Source organism: Oncorhynchus gorbuscha, linkage group LG21, assembly GCF_021184085.1.
Source record: "Oncorhynchus gorbuscha isolate QuinsamMale2020 ecotype Even-year linkage group LG21, OgorEven_v1.0, whole genome shotgun sequence".
NCBI lineage: Eukaryota > Metazoa > Chordata > Actinopteri > Salmoniformes > Salmonidae > Oncorhynchus > Oncorhynchus gorbuscha.
The window spans coordinates 12,356,585-12,378,301 of record NC_060193.1 but is presented as its reverse complement, the minus strand read 5'-3'; the positions used below and the strand labels follow the sequence as shown (position 1 = coordinate 12,378,301).

Genomic DNA, 21,717 nt, shown 5'->3' with positions numbered 1-21,717 from the left:
TGAGTAAAGGGTCTGAACACTTATGTTCATGTGATAATAATAAACTAACACATTGGCATAAGAAAAATCTAAAAACCTGTTTATGATTTCTCATTATGGGGTATTGCGTGTAGATTGAAGGGAAACAATTGTTTTTAATCCATTTTAGAATAAGACTAACGTAACAATATGAGGAAAAAGTCAAGGGGTCCACAAACCCCCGAGGTGCCTTATCGCCATTGGTTACCAACGTAATTAGAGCAGTAAAAATAAATGTTTCGCCATACCCATGGTTTACGGTCTGATATACCACAGCTGTCAGCCAATCAGCATTTAGGCTACAACCACCCAGTTTATAAATATGGGGCGTGTGTTATACCAGTTAGTGTGTGTTGTGTAGTTGTGTGTGTATATTAGAACGTTTTGTATTTCAAGTGTAATTGATGAGGCAGGAGAAATGTTTACTTGGTTGCTTAAACACAGACAAACAAAACAAAACACCAGGATGTTGACAGAGTCGTGTGTGAGAGTCATACATTTAGCCCAGTCCATACCTACACTTCTACTCACTCTCCCTCCATACCTACACTTCTACTCACTCTCCCTCCATACCTACACTTCTATCCACTCCCCCTCCCTCCATTCCTACCTACCCTTCTACTCTCCCTCCATACCTAAAGGCTGCAGCCAGTGTGTGTGTGGGGGGGTCCCTGCCTGTGCAGTACCTGCATGCATATTTCCCCCTACCTTCAGGCTCCTATCCCTGCGTCCGTGACTGAGTATGGACACCGTACAGGTGAGGGGTGGGGGCCATCGAGGTGGGGGCACTAGGACCAGGGCTAGGAGCAGACGGTACAGCTCCCTACGAGGGAGGGCACTACCGTATTGACCACTAACACCCCCAGCCCCGCAGTCTCCCCCATGCTGCTGCTGCAGGCGTACACACAACGGGAGGACGACATCGTGGAGACGCTGGGGGAAGAGAGAGAGAGAGAAGGCATTAACACACACAGTATCATAAACACTATGGGGAAGGATTATAGAAGAATACCACACACACAGTATAATAAACACTATGGGGAAGGTTTATAGAATACCACACACAGTATCATAAACACTATGGGGAAGGTTTATAGAATACCACACACAGTATCATAAACACTATGGGGAAGGTTTATAGAATACCACACACACACAGTATCATAAACACTATGGGGAAGGTTTATAGAATACCACACACAGTCTCATAAACACTATGGGGAAGGTTTAAGAATACCACACACAGTATAATAAACACTATGGGGAAGGTTTATAGAATACCACACACAGTATCATAAACACTATGGGGAAGGTTTATAGAATACCACACACACACAGTATCATAAACACTATGGGGAAGGTTTATAGAATACCACACACAGTCTCATAAACACTATGGGGAAGGTTTAAGAATACCACACACAGTATCATAAACACTATGGGGAAGGTTTATAGAATACCACACACACAGTATCATAAACACTATGGGGAAGGTTTATAGAATACCACACACAGTATCATAAACACTATGGGGAAGGTTTATAGAATACCACACACACAGTATCATAAACACTATGGGGAAGGTTTATAGAAGAATACCACACACAGTATCATAAACACTATGGGGAAGGTTTATAGAATACCACACACACAGTCTCATAAACACTATGGGGAAGGTTTATAGAATACCACACACAGTATCATAAACACTATGGGGAAGGTTTATAGAATACCACACACAGTATCATAAACACTATGGGGAAGGATTATATAATACCACACACACAGTATCATAAACACTACGGGGAAGGATTATAGAAGAATACCACACACACACAGTATCATAAACACTACGGGGAAGGATTATAGAAGAATACCACACACAGTATCATAAACACTATGGGGAAGGATTATATAATACCACACACACAGTATCATAAACACTATGGGGAAGGATTATATAATACCACACACAGTATCATAAACACTATGGGGAAGGATTATAGAAGAATACCACACACAGTATCATAAACACTATGGGGAAGGATTATAGAAGAATACCACACACAGTATCATAAACACTATGGGGAAGGATTATAGAAGAATACCACACACAGTATCATAAACACTACGGGGAAGGATTATAGAAGAATACCACACACAGTATCATAAACACTATGGGGAAGGTTTATAGAATACCACACACAGTATCATAAACACTACGGGGAAGGATTATAGAAGAATACCACACACAGTATCATAAACACTATGGGGAAGGATTATAGAAGAATACCACACACAGTATCATAAACACTATGGGGAAGGATTATAGAATACCACACACAGTATCATAAACACTACGGGGAAGGTTTATAGAATACCACACACAGTATCATAAACACTACGGGGAAGGTTTATAGAATACCACACACAGTATCATAAACACTATGGGGAAGGTTTATAGAATACCACACACAGTATCATAAACACTATGGGGAAGGTTTATAGAATACCACACACACACAGTATCATAAACACTATGGGGAAGGTTTATAGAATACCACACACAGTATCATAAACAATATGGGGAAGGTTTATAGAATACCACACACACAGTCTCATAAACACTATGGGGAAGGTTTATAGAATACCACACACACACAGTATCATAAACACTATGGGGAAGGTTTATAGAAGAATACCACACACAGTCTCATAAACACTATGGGGAAGGTTTATAGAATACCACACACACACAGTATCATAAACACTATGGGGAAGGATTATAGAAGAATACCACACACAGTCTCATAAACACTATGGGGAAGGTTTATAGAATACCACACACAGTATCATAAACACTATGGGGAAGGTTTATAGAATACCACACACAGTATCATAAACACTATGGGGAAGGTTTATAGAATACCACACACACACAGTATCATAAACACTATGGGGAAGGTTTATAGAATACCACACACAGTATCATAAACACTATGGGGAAGGTTTATAGAATACCACACACAGTCTCATAAACACTATGGGGAAGGTTTAAGAATACCACACACAGTATCATAAACACTATGGGGAAGGTTTATAGAATACCACACACAGTCTCATAAACACTATGGGGAAGGTTTATAGAATACCACACACACACAGTATCATAAACACTATGGGGAAGGATTATAGAAGAATACCACACACAGTCTCATAAACACTATGGGGAAGGTTTATAGAATACCACACACAGTATCATAAACACTATGGGGAAGGTTTATAGAATACCACACACACACAGTATCATAAACACTATGGGGAAGGTTTATAGAATACCACACACAGTATCATAAACAATATGGGGAAGGTTTATAGAATACCACACACACACAGTATCATAAACACTATGGGGAAGGTTTATAGAATACCACACACAGTCTCATAAACACTATGGGGAAGGTTTATAGAATACCACACACAGTATCATAAACACTATGGGGAAGGTTTATAGAATACCACACACAGTATCATAAACACTATGGGGAAGGATTATATAATACCACACACACAGTATCATAAACACTACGGGGAAGGATTATAGAAGAATACCACACACACACAGTATCATAAACACTATGGGGAAGGTTTATAGAATACCAATCTCACACTACACACACAGTATCATAAACACTATGGGGAAGGATTATAGAATAATACCACACAGTATCATAAACACTATGGGGAAGGATTATATAATACCACACACACAGTATCATAAACACTACGGGGAAGGATTATAGAAGAATACCACACACACACAGTATCATAAACACTACGGGGAAGGATTATAGAAGAATACCACACACACACAGTATCATAAACACTACGGGGAAGGATTATAGAAGAATACCACACACAGTATCATAAACACTATGGGGAAGGATTATATAATACCACACACACAGTATCATAAACATTATGGGGAAGGATTATAGAAGAATACCACACACAGTATCATAAACACTACGGGGAAGGATTATAGAAGAATACCACACACACACAGTCTCATAAACACTATGGGGAAGGATTATAGAAGAATACCACACACAGTATCATAAACACTACGGGGAAGGATTATAGAAGAATACCACACACACAGTCTCATAAACACTATGGGGAAGGATTATAGAAGAATACCACACAAGGATTATAGAAGAATACACACACAGTCTCATAAACACTATGGGGAAGGATTATAGAAGAATACCACACACAGTATCATAAACACTACGGGGAAGGATTATAGAAGAATACCACACACAGTATCATAAACACTATGGGGAAGGTTTATAGAATACCACACACAGTATCATAAACACTACGGGGAAGGTTTATAGAATACCACACACAGTATCATAAACACTATGGGGAAGGATTATAGAATACCACATACACAGTATCATAAACACTACGGGGAAGGTTTATAGAATACCACACACAGTATCATAAACACTACGGGGAAGGTTTATAGAATACCACACACAGTATCATAAACAATATGGGGAAGGTTTATAGAATACCACACACACACAGTCTCATAAACACTATGGGGAAGGTTTATAGAATACCACACACACACAGTATCATAAACACTATGGGGAAGGTTTATAGAATACCACACACAGTCTCATAAACACTATGGGGAAGGATTATAGAATACCACACACAGTATCATAAACACTATGGGGAAGGTTTATAGAATACCACACACACACAGTATCATAAACACTATGGGGAAGGTTTATAGAATACCACACACAGTATCATAAACAATATGGGGAAGGTTTATAGAATACCACACACACACAGTCTCATAAACACTATGGGGAAGGTTTATAGAATACCACACACACACAGTATCATAAACACTATGGGGAAGGTTTATAGAAGAATACCACACACAGTCTCAAACACTATGGGGAAGGTTTATAGAATACCACACACACACAGTATCATAAACACTATGGGGAAGGATTATAGAAGAATACCACACACAGAACTGACCTTGTGTATGTCTTCCTTCAGCAGAGTTCCACTGGTCAGTATGATCTGTCTCAGTGCTGTAAAGGAGAGAGAGTCAATGGTCCTGTACTCACACCACAGCACGGCTAGTCAAGATATCATTCACCTGTGATCGTCTGTAATGCTACAAATATTCACTGGCAACATGACTCAGAAAAATTTAATTAAAAGACAACCAAAATTATTTATTTAGTTTACACTTCTCTAAAAATGTAACTGCATGAGATAAACCCCCACCCCCTCACCTCTGAGTGCAGACACGCATGTGTCCTGATTGGCCAGCGAGTCTCCTTTCCTCTGCAGAGAGGCTCCGCCCCCGTTGCCCATACCCAATCCAGGCTTCCGGCTTTTAGGGCAGGGCTTGCTGGAAACCAGATCAGCCACTATCGACTGGCCCGCACGGAGCTGAGGAGGGGTGGAGAGCGAGAGAGAGCGAGCGAATTAGGTGGAGGGGGAGAGAGAAGAAAGGAGGGGGATAAAAAGAAGGGAGGTTGGCGTTAGACAGACAGTGAGGCATTATTAGGAGGGTGAGTGAATAATGTTGACCAGAAGCAGTGCACTACATAGGGAATAAGTTTAATTTCAGACAGAGCCATAGTAATGACCATCCTAAGCTTTCGCCATTCCAATAAACCAATCAGATCTTATCACCCTGACAGAGTCCGCTCCCGGCGTGATGTCACCCAGCAGGTGGGCCAGTAGGATCTCGGAGTGGGTGGGGCTTCCCTGCAGCACACCAGCTGAGGCTCCTCCCACCTTGACCCAGAGTTCTAAGGTTCGGTACAGGGACACTCGCACTGCACTATGGGTCAAAGTAGAAACACATAGGAAACCAATTAAAAGATTTTAAAAGTGTGTGTGTGCACGCGCGCGCATGTATGCGTTGTAAGTTACCTGAATGCTCGCTGTTGTCCCAGACTGGTTTCAGGTAGAGGGGTCCAGGCAGATAGAGTCTGAGAGAACAGTCTCTGTAACATACTTGAGTACTGCACCAACCCACTGCCTACACTGAGGAACATACAGCAGGGAGTAAGAAGAAATCAATCACTAAGTCCATCAGTCCACCAATGAATAAAACACACCCAATAATAATTAAAAGCCAGCACTGGGGTAGCCCGAGTACCAGATCTGTATGTGTTGTCATGCCAACTCATTGCTTGACGACAAAATGACAGCAATGGAGTTGGCATGAGCACAACAGATGTGTTCTGCTGCATTACGGAGGTTGTTGCCTAGGCAACCAAAAACACATTTCCTTGTTTTCAGACAGGTTTTGACTAGATGGGATACATCGTGTCAGATTTGACCCAGCTAGCATTTGGGTTGCCTTCAGTAGAGTACTTACGCTGTGATGAGAGCATGCAGAACCTTTACAGTATGGTTGTGTATGGAAGGTAACACCAGCAGTCGCACAGACCCATCACCTGTTACATTCTGGAAGGCAAGACACACTAGTGGTCATACACCAACTACACGGTCGCTCAGTTCTTGTACATTCTGGAAGTCAACTCACTATGCTCTTGGAGCTGACTGCCAGGGCGCGACAGACCAGGTTGAGAACCTGCTGTACAGGCAAACGCACTGCAGAGGCCGGGTCCACACTGAGAGAAACAAATCCCTGTCAAACACTCATCACTTACATAAACAAAATGGCACTTTTTTTTACTTGGAAAAGAGACATTTTGGTTCAAATAGAAGGGTAGAGAAATAAAGAGCAGAGTGTGTATGTTTGAGTGTGTTAAAACACTATGTGCACCTACCCGAGGGTGTGTTTGAGTGCCAGGCAGACACCTCTGTATCTGTGTTGGAGCTGGAGGAGGACGAGGGGGTCTGTGTCGTCCAGGGGAGGGTAGGGTAGCTCTACACCTGGCCCCTCATACGGCACCATCCCTTCTAGACCACAGGAAAGAGAGAGAGAGAATCACATCAGATACTCATGACATGGATGGTCTAAGACCACCATGTTGTTCCAAGATTTCAGTTCATAGAAGTGTTCTTTTACCGGACTCTGTGCTCTGGTAGAGCTGTGCCAGCATGCCATTGGCCGAGGCCAGCAGGCAGTGAAGCTGATTGGTCCATCCCTCGGCTCTACGCCCGCCTCCCCCTCTCTCCAAGACTCCGCCCAGACAAGGCAGACGACCATAACACTCACACGCCACCTCTTGGACTTCAGGGATGACACTGTCCATTTTGGATAGGAAACAGGCACCCAGCTTGTCCTGTTGAAGACTAATTGTCAGTGAAGAGGAAATTCCATAAAGCTGAATAATAAATTCAGTATAAACAGGAAAATAAAACATTAGAAGAAGTGGGCCTCCATCCCTAAAATGTCTCGAACCATCACTGTCCATGATATCGGTAAGAGTACGTATTCCACATTTGGACCAAAAGGCCACCATCCAGATCGCAAGGCATTATTGTGTTGTTTTTAAATGTTGCACCCAATAGAAATGATGTGGTCCTTCTGTAGCTCAGTTGGTAGAGCATGGCGCTTGTAACGCCAGGGTAGTGGGTTTGATCCCCGGGACCACCCATACGTAGAATGTATGCACACATGACTGTAAGTCGCTTTGGATAAAAGCGTCTGCTAAATGGCATATATTATTATTATTATATATTAATAGGACCAAAGCTTAGTTTACATTGTTTAAGGGAAACATCATTGGAGACCAGTTCTTCCAGGGCCATAAGAGACACCAGATCTCTCTTTATACTCAGCCAGGGGGCAGAAGAGACACCAGATCTCTCTTTATACTCAGCCAGGGGGCAGAAGAGACACCAGATCTCTCTTTATACTCAGCCAGGGGGCAGAAGAGACACCAGATCTCTCTTTATACTCAGCCAGGGGGCAGAAGAGACACCAGATCTCTCTTTATACTCAGCCAGGGGGCAGAAGAGTAATGTCTAAACCAATTTAGGATGGAGAGAAATTATAGTGCCTGGAAATACTATTTAAAGTTTAGTCCTCCAACGTATTTCCCTCTTTGCAAGTTTGTTACTTTTATCCGGGTTCGCTTATATGTCATATACATTTTAATCCGCATTATGGGATGTTATCCTAACAGCCAGAAGGGGGACTTGGGAAGCATTGAACTACAGAAATTCAGTCTTGGTAATATATTCATATTCATTTTAATAATCGATATTCGGCTGGTTAAAGCAAACGGGATATTAGTCCATTTACTGAGGTGGAATTTTATTGATTTGAGCGTTCTAGGGATGGAATCTATTCCCAAATACTTCAAACGGGAAATGATTGAGATTCCATAAGTAGAGATGGAGCCCTCCATCGGAGGGTAGTAGGGCAGATTTGGTTAGATGTATTTTAGAATTTGAGATAGAGATACAAGTATTAATACCAATGCCTTTCAGCCCTTAGCCTTCATCAGAGTGGTATACTACAAAGCAGGATCAATGATTTAGCTGCTAACTTGGATAAACACCCAGAAATAACTACTGATGTTAGGGTTTATTATGAAAGCTAAACCTGGATATCTGTTTTTGGTTGTTGAGTTAATTAGAACATGCCCGGGATAAGCTTATCTTACAAAAGAGTTATTTCCTAACATTTAAGCAAGTTAGCTGGCTTGATCCTGCTTATTTGTATACCGCTCAGGGTGTCTTCATAAGAACACCAATTGGCAGAGACAGAAATACAACACAGCGTCTCCTAAAGAAACAGAACACGAAAAGACAAGCATCTCATTTGTAATCTAATGAATGTGTGATGTGTACTACTCACCCTCAGGGAGCCACAGGCTCTGGGGTAGAAGGTCATACATGCAGTCATCCCCTCCATGGCCGCTAGGTGAAACTGGCAGAGACAAAAACAAGTGTTTTCCAACCTGTAACTACAATTAGGAGTGTGTCGGTAATGAACTAACGCCAGCCAGGTTATGGTCACTCTAATGACTGCTCCATCACGGTAATTGACCGTTAATTAACATAAACACGTTTAGCATCTCCTGGTCACCACACATACAAGCCACTGATGCAAACCTTTGGAACATCTACATTTTTTAAAAAAAGTTTAAAATATATATTTATTCTAAAACATCACAAGAAATATGTTATTTATTTTAGTCAGAAAATGTATTTCAGAAGAACAGAATGTGAGTTGTCCTCCTGCAGGTTATCTGGCTGTGCTCCCTGCCATAGGCTGTAGGCGTGTTCATTTAGCTGACAAGATATGCTGATAAGTCCTGTGGCATTCATTTATATTAAGAAGAATAAAATAGAAATGATATTTTTCCCATTCCGGAGCGGGTGGCTATGTTGAGCGTAAAAGTGATCATTTGAAACAGGTCCGATACACTAGATTTAGAGTTCCTTGGCAACTTTAGTTGTGACTGATACAAACCTTAGAAAAACCCATATGTGTGCTGCATGATGTGACTATAGACTAGTGACTAAATAAAGAATGGAAATAAAAGTGGTCGCTCTGCTCCTCGTCTCAGGCTGCACAGCTGTTCTCTCATCAAGTGATCATATTTTCAATCATTGGACTATTCTCAATTTAAATTGCGTCTTTACTAACAAGTCAAATTTGTTTCGATTTAGAATGGCCCATTATCAAATGGGTAGGAAAAGGGCAGGGGGGAACAATGCATGTAGTGAACAGCAAAATAGTGAATGGAGGCCGCTTTCCTGCAGTTTAATGTGTCACACCGGGTAGTCTACTCTGGTTTTTTAGTGAGCAGCTGAAAAATACACTGCTCAAACAAATAAAGGGAACACTTACACAACACAATGTAACTCCAAGTCAATCACACTTCTGTGAAATCAAACTGTCCACTTAGGAAGCAACACTGATTGACAATAAATGTCACATGCTGTTGTGCAAATGGAATAGACAACAGGTGGAAATTATAGGCATTTAGCAAGACACCCCCAATAAAGGAGTGGTTCTGCAGGTGGGGACCACAGACCACTTCTCAGTTCCTATGCTTCCTGGCTGATGTTTTGGTCACTTTTGAATGCTGGCGGTGCTTTCACTCTAGTGGTAGCATGAGATGGAGTCTACAACCCACACAAGTGGCTCAGGTAGTGCAGCTCATCCAAGATGGCACATCAATGCGAGATGTGGCAAGAAGGTTTGCTGTCTGTCAGCGTAGTGTCCAGAGCATGGAGGCGCTACCAGGAGACAGGCCAGTACATCAGGAGACGTGGAGGAGGCCGTAGGAGGGCAACAACCCAGCAGCAGGACCGCTACCTCCGCCTTTGTGCAAGGAGGAGCCCTGCCAGAGCCCTGCAAAATGACCTCCAGCAGGCCACAAATGTGCAAAGGTCTGCTCAAACGGTCAGAAACAGAACCCCATGAGGGTAGTATGAGGGTCCGACGTCCACAGGTGTGGGTTGTGCTTACAGCCCAACACCGTGCAGGACGTTTGGCATTTGCCAGAGAACACCAAGATTGGCAAATTCGCCACTTGCGCTCTGTGCTCTTCACAGATGAAAGCAGGTTCACACTGAGCACATGTGACAGACGTGACAGTCTGGAGACGCCGTGGAGAACGTTCTGCTGCCTGCAACATCCTCCAGCATGACCGGTTTGGCGGTGGGTCAGTCATGGTGTGGCATTTCTTTGGGGGGGGGGGGGGGGGCACAGCCCTCCATGTGCTCGCCAGAGGTAGCCTGACTGCCATTAGGTACTGAGATGAGATCCTCAGACCCCTTGTGAGACCATACGCTGGTGTGGTTGGCCCTGGGTTCCTTCTACTGCAAGACAATGCTAGACCTCATGTGGCTGGAGTGTGTCAGCAGTTCCTGCAAGAGGAAGGCATTGATGCTATGGACTGGCCCGCCCGTTACCCAGACCTGAATCCAATTGAGCACATCTGGGACATCATGTCTCGCTCCGTCCACCAACGACACGTTGCACCACAGACGGTCCAGGAGTTGGCGGATGCTTTAGTCCAGGTCTGGGAGGAGATCCCTCAGGAGACCATCCGCCACCTCATCAGGAGCATGCCCAGGCGTTGTAGGGAGGTCATACAGGCACGTGGAGGCCACAGACACTACTGAGCCTCATTTTGACTTGTTTTAAGGACATTACATCAAAGTTGGATCAGCCTGTAGGGTGGTTTTCCACTTTAATTTTGAGTGTGACTCCAAATCCAGACCTCCATGGGTTGATAATTTGATTTCCATTGATAATTGTTGTGTGATTTTGTTGTCAGCACATTCAACTATGTAAAGAAAAAAGTAAATAAGAATATTTCATTCATTCAGATCTAGGATGTGTTATTTTAGTGTTCCCTTTATTTTTTTGAGCAGTGTATATTAGCAGCTGGGGATCCTTCTCTTGTTAGTGAAAAACATCTAAACTCTGTTTTCACACGGCATTGCATGAAGAAATGTCTAGGCTAAAAAGAAAACGTATTTCACGTCACACATCAACTGCTGGGCGACAGGTGATGTTTCACCAAAACTCTATACATCATGGGCTCTGCAACCACACTGCTGTGCTTACCCAGTGCTTCATTTGGGAAAGCAGGTGAAATCTGTTCCAGAAACATTGTGCGTTTTCACAACTAAAGAGATTTAAATCAACTGACAGCCCCCCTCTCTGCATCCTCAAGAAAGGAACAAAGGAGAGAGAGGAGAAGGAAACGCATGCAAAAGCTCTAACATGTGGATGGCTACTACAGAGATACAAAAATCATTTAGAGGAAAATCAAAAAGAACTTGAGGAACTTATTCAAGAACGATCTAATTTAATCTATTTAAAAAATAAAACAAACTGGATGGAATATGGAGAACAATGCACTAAATTCTTCCTGAATCTCCAATACAGGAACACTAACAAAAAATAATTTGCAGAAACTCCGACTTCAGTAATGAGTTATCTATGATTCTCCAAATTATATTTTAAAAGAGGAAGTAATTATTTTAGGCAGATGTTCTCTTTTCCACCTCATCCTTTCCCACTGAATGAAGATTATGGAAAGGAATTCTTTACAAATAATATAAAAAATGGAAAATTAACAAGAAAGAAAGATCAGTGCGAATGCCAAGTTACAGAGAAAGAACTTCTTGAGGATATTAAATCCTTTCAGTCTGGAAAAACCCCAGGGCTTGATGGGATACCGATAGAGGTATATCAAGTATTTTTTGATATACTAAAAGCTCCATTGTTAGATTGTTTTAACTACTCCTATAGAAATGGTAGTTTGTCAGGTACTCAGCAGGAAGGTCTGATTTCTCTATTATTAAAACAAGACCCAGATGGCAAATATAAAGACCCAGTCTAAAAAACTGGAGGCCCCCTACACTTCAATGGTGTGATGCAAAAATACTAGTAAAATGCATAGCAGTCCGAATTAAAAGGGTTTTACCAGGTATTGTTCATCCTGATCAGACAGGTTTTTACGTGGACGATACAGTGGAGATAATATACGACAACTACTGGAAATAATAGAACATCATGAAACATATACGAAGCCAGGACTGGTATTTATAGCGGATTTTGAAAAGCGATTTGATAAAGTAAGACAGGATTTTATTTTAAAATGCCCGGATTTTTTCAATTTCGGTAATTCTCTTATAAAATGGGTAAAAATAATGTATAGCAACCCTAGGTGTAAAATAGTAAATAACGGCTACTTGTCAGAGAGTTTTGAATTGTCAAGAGGAGTTAAACAAGGGTGTCCGCTGTCACCATATCTATTCGTTATGGCCATAGAAATGCTATTAAAATCAGATCCAATAACATTAGAGGATTAAAAATCCAAGGCTTAAAAACAAAGGTGTCCATGTATGCCGATGACTCAAGTTTTATATTAAGTCTGCAAGCTGCAATGTCTCATTGAAGATCTAGATAACCTTTCTGGACTAAAATCTAATTATGATAAGTGTACAATATTACATATTGGATCCTTAAGAAATACAACTTTTACATTACCCTGCAGTTTACCTATAAAATGGGCTGATGGTGAAGTAGACATACTCTGTATTCATATCACAAAATATATAAATAAGCTCTCCACAATGAATTTCAATAGAAAACTTGTAAAATAGACAAGATCCTGCAACCATGGAGAGGTAAATGCCTGTCTATTGAGGGAAGAATTGCCCTGATTAACTCCTTAGTCATATCTCAGTTTACTCACTTATGGTGCTACCTACTCCTGATGATTCGTTTTTCAAATCATATCAGCAAAAAATATTTTGCTTTATCTGGGACCCTAAACCAGACAAAATAAAAGGTGCCTATCTATATAATGAATTGGGTGGGTTGAGATGATTAAATATAAAAGCACTAAACCTCTCTCTAAAAGCTTCACTCATTCAAAAGTTTTATTTGAACCCTAAATGGTTCTCAAGTAGATTTCTAAACAATGGATGAGCTTTTCTTAGTAATGGCCTTTTTGCCTTTGTGCAGATTGCCATGTCTCATTTTTGATTAATTGAAAAAGATACTTTGACAAAAGTCTCTCTTTTTTTCTAACAAGCAGAGCTGGATACGAGGAGACGGGTGGCAGCGTGAGGAGGAACTGGTCTGTCTGTATACCATTTTCATTTGAGGACCAGGATGTTGACAACTGTGCCAAACAGATTGCAAAAATAGTTGGGAAGAGATGTTTGAGGTACCGATTCCATGGTACATAAATATAAAACAACGCAAGATTCAAGACTTCGTGCTTTTCAGCTAAAATTATTATATAGAATTATTGCCACCAACAAAATGTTGAATATTTGTGGCATAAAATCATTAAAGCTCTCCAGATTTTGTTGTGAGGATACAGAATCAATAGACCATTTATTTTGGTATTGCCCTCAGGTAGCTTGTTTCTGGTCTCAGGTTCAGGAATGGCTGAAAATGCAGAACATTGATCTAAAATTGGCCCTAGAATAGGAGATCTGGAGAGACCGGGTCAGTCAATTACTAATATACTAATACTCTTAGTAAAAGTATTTATCTTCAACTCGCAATCTGTGGATTCTATTCGATAGATTGAAATTGTACATTAAACATCACAGCATAGTTGAAAGATATGTGTTGCGTAGAAACCCGAAGTGGGTGGCCAGCAGAGATAGATGGGATGGGCTGAGGGAAGCTGAGGGTTGGTATGTGGAATTGGAGACAAGTGGGAGTGGAGGTGCTGTGTGAGAGATAGAATGATGGTCAAAGATAAAAGTAAATAAAAAAATGTTTTAAAAAGTCAAATAAATCATAATAAAAAAGTACATTTGAATGACACTAAGTGGAAGTGTTTTTACAACTAATGCCGGTTTGTCTGAGGCTGATGCCATTCAGGTGTTTGTACACATGCATATACACACACTCTCATTCAAATAAACACATACAAGAACACACACGTTTATAAAAAAAAATACAAATTATATTTTAACTGGGCAAGTCAGTTAAGACCACATTCTAATTTTCACTGACGGCTTAGGAACGGTGGGTTAACTGCCTTGTTCAGGGGCAGAACAACAGATTCTTAACTTGTCAGCTCGGGGATCCAATCTTGCAACGTTCCGGTTACTAGTCCAACGATCTAACCACCTGCCTTACATTGCACTCCACAAGGAGACTGCTTGTTACGCGACTGCTGCAAGACGCCACAGTGAGGTGCTAGCTAGCATTAAACTTATCTTCTAAAAAACAATCAACCTTAACATAATCACTAGTTAACTACACATGGTTGATGATATTACTAGTTTATCTAGTGTGTCCTGCGTTGCTTAAAAATCGATGCGGTGCCTGTTAAATTCTCATCGAATCACAGCCTACTTCTCCAAACGGGTGATGATTTAACAAGCGCATAAGCGAAAAAAGAAATGTCGTTGCCCCAATGTGTAACTAACCATAAACATCAACGCCTTTCTTTAAAATCAATACAAGTATATATTTTTAAACCTGCATATTTAGTAAACATTGCCTGCTAACATGACTTTCTTATAACTAGGGAAATTGTGTCACTTCTCTTGCGTTCCGTGCAAGCAGTCAGGGTATATGCAGCAGTTTGGGACGCCTGGCTCGTGTGAAGACCATTTGTGTGAAGACCATTTCTTCCTAACAAAGACCGTAATTAATTTGCCAGAATTGCACATAATTATGACATAACATTGAAGGTTGTACAACGTAACAGCAATATTTAGACTTGAGGATGCCACCCGTTAGATAAAATACGGAACAGATCCGTATTTCACTGAAAGAATAAACGTTTTGTTTTCAAAATGATAGTTTCCAGGTTTTGACCATATAAATGGCCTAAGGCTCATTTCTGTGTGTTATGTTATAATTAAGTCCATGATAGAGCAGTCTGACTGAGCGGTGGTAGGCAGCAGCAGGCTCGTAAGCATTCATTCAAACAGCACTTTTGTGCGTTTGCCAGCAGCTCTTCGATGTGCTTGAAGCATTGAGCTGTTTATGACTTCAAGCCTATCAACTCCCGAGATTAGGCTGGTGTAACCGATGTGAAATGGCTAGCTAGTTAGCGGGTGCGAGCTAATAGAGTTTCAATCGGTGACGGCACTTGCTCTGAGACCTTGAAGTAGTTGTTCCCCTTGCTCTACAAGGACCGCTGCATTTGTGGAGCAATGGATAACGCTGCATCGAGGGTGGCTGTTTTCGATGTGTTCCTGGTTCGAGCGAGGAGAGGGACGGAAGCTATACTGTTACACTGACAATACTAAAGTGCCTATAAGAACATCCAATAGTCAAAGGTTAATGAAATACAAATAGTATAGAAATAGTCCTATAATAACTACAACCTAAAACTTCTTATCTGGGAATATTGAAGACTCATGTTAAAAGGAACCACCAGCTTTCATATGTTCTCATGTTCTGAGCAAGGAACTTAAACGTTAGCTTTCTTACATGGCACATATTGCACTTTTACTTTCTTCTCCAACACTTTGTTTTTGCATTATTTAAACAAAATTGAACATGTTTCATTATTTATTTGAGGCTAAATTGATTTTGATGTATTATATTAAGTTAATACTGAATGAACACTTTTATTTTGTTGTAATTGTCATTATTACATGTATTATTTAAAGTTATTAAAAATCTTCTGATTAATCGGTATTGGCTTTTTTTGATCCTCCAATAATCTGTATCGGCGTTGAAAAATCATAAACGGTCGACCTCTACTACCAACACATGTCCAGAGTGCGTAAGAGGAGATTACCGTGACTCAATGGTCACCTGGATTTTGACTGTGCAGATTTTGCCACCATCACAATTTCCTTCAAATGGTATCCTTCAGCCTACGCAATTACAGTGCTTGAAGTGGAATTAAATAGGTGCAGGTACTCATTTTGAGTGTTGGTACTCATCATATTTTACAGCCAATATTCCATAAGAACTGCTGGTACTGGAGCTGTTGAAAATTAGGAGGTGCCAGAACTCAGTACCAATGTGTACTGGCCCAATTTAAGCGTTAGTCTTACCTCAGACTTGAGGCCTAGCAGGGAGGTGAGGATCCCCAGGATAGAGTTGAGGCCCACCTCCCTGGCCAGCTCAGGTAGCTGGGAGGAGTACTGGAGCAGGTCCTGGAGAACACCCACCGCTAGCTGGATGGACGGGAGAGGGGCCTGGGACTGAGAGAGAGAAACAAATGTAGTGTGAAAAGGAATATATTTAGCCCTCGAGTTGAAGACCATAGCAAAACATTTGGATTATTGCAAAACATTTTTCAAAGGAAAACTCTAGGAACCAAACGAAGCCTACCCGAATTTGTCCAATAGAAACTCTTGTTTTTAAATGTGGAGTAGACGCTTTCCGTTGCAAAACATTTTGCTAGTCTGCGACTAATCGATACACCCCAGCTCTTTCTGACGTCCCCATGATTTCAGATGAGAAAGAGGTGTTTTATTTATTTGTGTTGTGCAGGTTTGATTTGTCTCATTGTAAATGTTTTGGACCGATGTAGTTACTAGTTACAGTACCTGCATTTCTTAATCGAGGGGTGTACTTATTACACCGATTCTGTTGCAAAACATTTAGAGTTTTAAATTGGACATATTCAGGTTGGTCCTAATTTTATTAGGTGTGTGCTGGTTGCATCCGTTTGTTTCTGAAACAATAAACAATTACCTTTTTGCAAGAAGTAATAAATACACCCCAGATGTTTGCCATAGGTGTGTTTATGGTGAAAGTCTACAGGTGTTTCCAGTCCATACATGTGTGTCTCACCTGTATGACCTGCTGTAGGGACCTTAGCCAAGACAGACAGTGTTGCTGGAACACATCGCTAGAACTATCCTTGACCAACACTGACAGCAGACACAGGCCCTCAAACCTGGTTTTGCTGTTTCCGAGTTTGGCATTGCTGAGTCCCACGAGACCACCAACTGCTGCGGAACTCTGGGGGTTAGAAGCGGAGCGAGAAGTAAGAGACAGGAACCAGGCGATCGACCCTACTATACACATTTTAGAAGCAAAACTTCAATATAGTTAGCTATGTAGCACGCTATGTAGCTATGACACAACAGTAAAACAAAGACTAGCACGAGTCCATTGCATTGGAACAGATGCTACGGACTGGCGCCGATGGGATGCTGCCATCCGTGGCTACTTCCAATAATAGCTGGCTAATTTTACCTGAGTCGAAACCACTCCATGCTCCCGGTAATTTGCTAAAAGTGCAGGTAAATATTCGGGCCGCTGCTCTTTCAGAACAGACAACAGACCCTCGGTTAACCGCATATTGGCAGGGCCATGCATCCAAGCCGCTGTTGCAGCCATCTTGCCACTTCGCCACGCTACAACGTCATCATTGTACGCCGGAAATATTTACGCACCTAATGTGTTGACGTTATTTCTATGCGCCCTTTCTCAGAAGGGCTTTTGATCATGTTCGCTTTCTTTAGTGTGTAGTTTTGACACGAATGAGTTTGGCAGCATTTTTGGATTAATGCATTGAGTTAACGAACTGTTAGCTACGATATTGTGCCGTAGCCGTTTCTGTGAAGATTCGTTTCTCTGATTGTATTACTCCCAGTGAGTGAAAGTGATGGCGAATGACCGACTGAGAGCTTTGGAGGAGGTTGAGAATCAAATTGCAACGATTCTGCAGTGCGCCGGTTAGTAGCTACTGTTAATTAGTGTATAGCGTTATCCCTGCCGGCAGCAACAACTGTTCAACTACTCTGTAATAAGAAACACGTACCTAGGTAGCTATATATTCCACCTGGGGACAGACGTCAGTCCAACGTCTGGTTTTGATTTACGTCTGGTACACCTGGTTGAGTGAAATCAGCAAAACATTTCACAGTGTAATTGGATTTACGTTAAAAGTTTAAAACAATACGAAATTACCTTAAATTCATGACTTTGCAAATCTAATTCGTCTTCCTCGTTGATTCTACATCATCACATGGATTTGTTTATGACTTGGAAACGACGTTTATTGAACTAGTTTTTTCCCAGTGGGTTAGCTCTGATCCACAGTGCCCAGTGGGTTAGCTCTGATCCATAGTGCCCAGTGGGTTAGCTCTGATCCACAGTGCCCAGTGGGTTAGCTCTGATCCACAGTGTGGCTTGCTGGACCAGAGCTAGCTATACCTGTGTCATGTTCCGTATAACTAGTTAGCTGTAGGTAGCCACACATTTATTCTATTAGAAATAGAGCTCTCGAAGGAATAGCCATTCATTGTCGCTCTATTATCTCTATATCTGTAGACTAGACTACTCTTTGATAATGTTGATTTCTGTGCTCATATTCTGACTCCTGCAGGTAACATCGCCTGGAGATGTTAAAGACAAGCACAATGTCAGTATCTGTACGTAAATACATATATGCCTAATACTGTTTACTGTGTTAATCTTCTCTAGGTAACATCGTGTTGGAGCTGTCTAAAGACAAGCACAATGCCAGTTTCCTGGACAGACAGCTTAGTCAGTTTACTGGCTCGGTCAGCAGAGTGGAGACTGAACTCAGCTCACAGATCAAATACCTCACACAGGTAGGACAAAGAAGAGACAGACACACAGACTGACACAAACATGCGTGGCCTTGCACACAGACACACACACACACGGTGTGCCACACCGGGAATTGAACAATAGAAATGTAACTTGCTAGTGTAGATATGACTCTAATTATGTGACTACACTATAGCCTATTGGCTTTTCTAAGTACAATAGTAGCATAGATTCTTTCTGCATCAAAGTTATGCATATTTCACATTCATCTAGTAGTGTAGCATTCTGCTAGTCAGAATGGCCCACATTCACCTGGTAGTGTAGCATTCTGCTAGTCAGAACGGCCCACATTCACCTGGTAGTGTAGCATTCTGCTAGTCAGAACGGACCACATTCACCTGGTAGTGTAGCATTCTGCTAGTCAGACCGGCCCACATTCACCTGGTAGTGTAGCATTCTGCTAGTCAGAACGGACCACATTCACCTGGTAGTGTAGCATTCTGCTAGTCAGAACGGACCACATTCACCTGGTAGTGTAGCATTCTGCTAGTCAGAACGGCCCACATTCACCTGGTAGTGTAGCATTCTGCTAGTCAGAACGGCCCACATTCACCTAACTGAACACTTACATTTCTCCCTTTCACACACTGCCTTCTCTCTCTCTTTCCCCTGCAGGTTGCCACAGGCCAGCCCCACGAAGGCTCCACATACTCAGCTAGGAAGGACTGTCAGATGGCCCTGAACAGAGCAGAGTACGCCAGGGTCAAACTGGGAGAGCTGGGACGCACCTGCGAAGTCATGCTGGATCCTCAACCCTGAGAGAAAACAGTCACACCAGAACGATGGTCGGGAGAGTGCAGTCGGTGGACGTATCCATGACTTGTTGTCACCGTGGTGTGTTAGCACCACCTGCCGCAGAGAGATGGGGTCTGAAATACTTTTCTTTTGTTTTTTCATTTTTCTATGATATTAGTCAGAAAATGTATCTGGCTATGTTTTGTAATAAAGTTAGTGTTTCATTACATTTTCCTATTTGTTTGATACATTCCTTCATATTGTATACACACAGTACACACTAACAAATAAACACACTGAGACCTGTTTTGTATGTTAACTGTTTTTAAAAATTGACATTTTCTAAAATGCAGTACAAAATAAAGAAGCGACATATATTCTCCAATGCTTTTTAAACCTTTTTTACATTTTTTTTCTCCATTGTGATTTTGTTCAATTTTATTGACTAAAATAACATATTGCTTATACAGTATCTTGGTTTCCTTAACAATATACTTTGTCTTACTTTATCTGTGAATTTATTAAATTATCAGGTAGCGTTTAAGTATAGTTCTCTATGAATCTCAATTTTAGCAGTAGTAATAGTTGTAGTAGCTTAAAATTGTCCTTAAAAGAAAATAGAAATCTTGACTCAATAGTTACACAATAGTCTACAAACCAACATAATTCTGTGCATTTCCATGGATACCTCAACTAAGGTGGAAGGGGAAAAAAATAGAAGATCTTTGTTTTTAAAGGGGAAGTTAAGTATTTTACTGAGTGTTTTAGATGGTTCCTCAACCTCATAGTCTATGGGGAAACTAATCCACGGTTAAGTTGTGAAATACTGAACTTCCACTTTAAGTTTTTTTGTTTTTCGCTACACTTGACCGGTTTACAGACTGACGAAGACAATCACCATTCAGATTGACAAACAAAGGAAAATCTGGTAACAACCTGAAGTGGTTTCTTGCAAAGTCTTATAATGCCTTCATAGCACCTTATGATGCAGTCATAAAACATGATATAACTGAATATAAAAGCAGCCACAAGAGGCCCCCTTAGCTGTGACATCATCAATATATGACAGCCTTTCATGCCTTATTTCCTTTGCACAGTTTAATCATCCATTGTGGCTGTTTATAAGGGTCCTATGAAGGTTCATAAGGCATACTGCTTCATAAGAGGCCACTTTAAATACAAAATAGCTCATTGTAACATTTACATGGTCCCTAAGAGGTTCTGAATGTTCTACTGGTCCTGTGTAGCTCAGTTGGTAGAGCATGGCGCTTCTGTGGGTTCGAACCACCCATGTTCACACATGACTGTAAGTCACTAAATTATATTATTATTATTATTATTACATCACTAAATTGTTCATAATGCTTTAAGACACTGCATTTTTAGAATGCCACGCGTCGATCCATTCATAACATGAACACAGTGTGACGTTTATTACCTTCTTATGAATCTTTATAACCTAATTGTGAAGCTTCATGACTAGTGTGTTGTGATTGACATCACACCCATAGAAATATAATTACAAGAAGGGAAATAATCATGACTTGAATGGAGATGTCAATTCTAGAAATTCTCTTTCTACGATTACACCCTGTTCCTATGATGTCATCATCTGGGTGTTAGTAACAGTATGGTGCATTCAAAGGGGTAAAAACGAATGTGCAATATTGTTTGTTATCGTGACTCGATATAAATCTCATTAACCATGGACAATTGTTGATGGGTTTACACAAGTTGAATGAGGCCACACATTTCATGTTAAAAAATAACATTATTGTCATTGAACCAAAATGGCGACGGCGACAATCAATTCAACACTTTTCATAAGAAGAGGTGATCAGTGTTACATTACATTTGCTGGCTTAGTCATTTGTTCCTCTTGGCTTGCCATAGTTGAAGCTTGTCCCGCTTTGAAATGGTACATTAGGTGGGTAGGTTTC

The 21,717-nt window shown here is 41.1% G+C and overlaps 2 protein-coding genes across 3 annotated transcripts in view; one reads left to right on the top strand and one right to left on the bottom strand.

Annotated features, from left to right (window-relative positions):
- The window catches only part of LOC124008638 (proline-, glutamic acid- and leucine-rich protein 1-like), a 28,002-nt gene extending 10,154 nt beyond the window's left edge, over positions 1 to 17,848 (bottom strand). Inside the window, exons 1-13 of one of the 2 annotated variants that reach the window (XM_046320110.1) lie at positions 17,660 to 17,848; positions 17,252 to 17,422; positions 16,507 to 16,656; positions 8,846 to 8,917; positions 7,106 to 7,322; positions 6,864 to 6,993; positions 6,617 to 6,704; positions 6,449 to 6,537; positions 5,998 to 6,111; positions 5,755 to 5,905; positions 5,349 to 5,508; positions 5,086 to 5,141; positions 727 to 951 (exon numbers count right to left, since the gene is read on the bottom strand). In XM_046320110.1, the coding sequence (XP_046176066.1) occupies positions 727 to 951; positions 5,086 to 5,141; positions 5,349 to 5,508; positions 5,755 to 5,905; positions 5,998 to 6,111; positions 6,449 to 6,537; positions 6,617 to 6,704; positions 6,864 to 6,993; positions 7,106 to 7,322; positions 8,846 to 8,917; positions 16,507 to 16,656; positions 17,252 to 17,422; positions 17,660 to 17,803 (1,767 nt within the window). In that variant the 5' untranslated portion in view covers positions 17,804 to 17,848. Of the gene's footprint in view, positions 1 to 726; positions 952 to 5,085; positions 5,142 to 5,348; positions 5,509 to 5,754; positions 5,906 to 5,997; positions 6,112 to 6,448; positions 6,538 to 6,616; positions 6,705 to 6,863; positions 6,997 to 7,105; positions 7,323 to 8,845; positions 8,918 to 16,506; positions 16,657 to 17,251; positions 17,423 to 17,659 lie in introns of both variants that reach the window. The other variant, XM_046320109.1, reaches the window with a different exon arrangement.
- A 24-nt stretch (positions 17,849 to 17,872) lies between these two features.
- Positions 17,873 to 20,162, top strand: LOC124008640 (mediator of RNA polymerase II transcription subunit 11-like). Its single transcript, XM_046320115.1, has 3 exons — positions 17,873 to 18,141; positions 18,893 to 19,023; positions 19,658 to 20,162. Exons 1-3 carry the CDS (start codon positions 18,072 to 18,074, stop codon positions 19,799 to 19,801), a joined length of 345 nt encoding a protein of 114 aa, XP_046176071.1. The 5' UTR covers positions 17,873 to 18,071; the 3' UTR covers positions 19,802 to 20,162.
- The last annotated feature ends 1,555 nt before the right edge of the window (positions 20,163 to 21,717 follow it).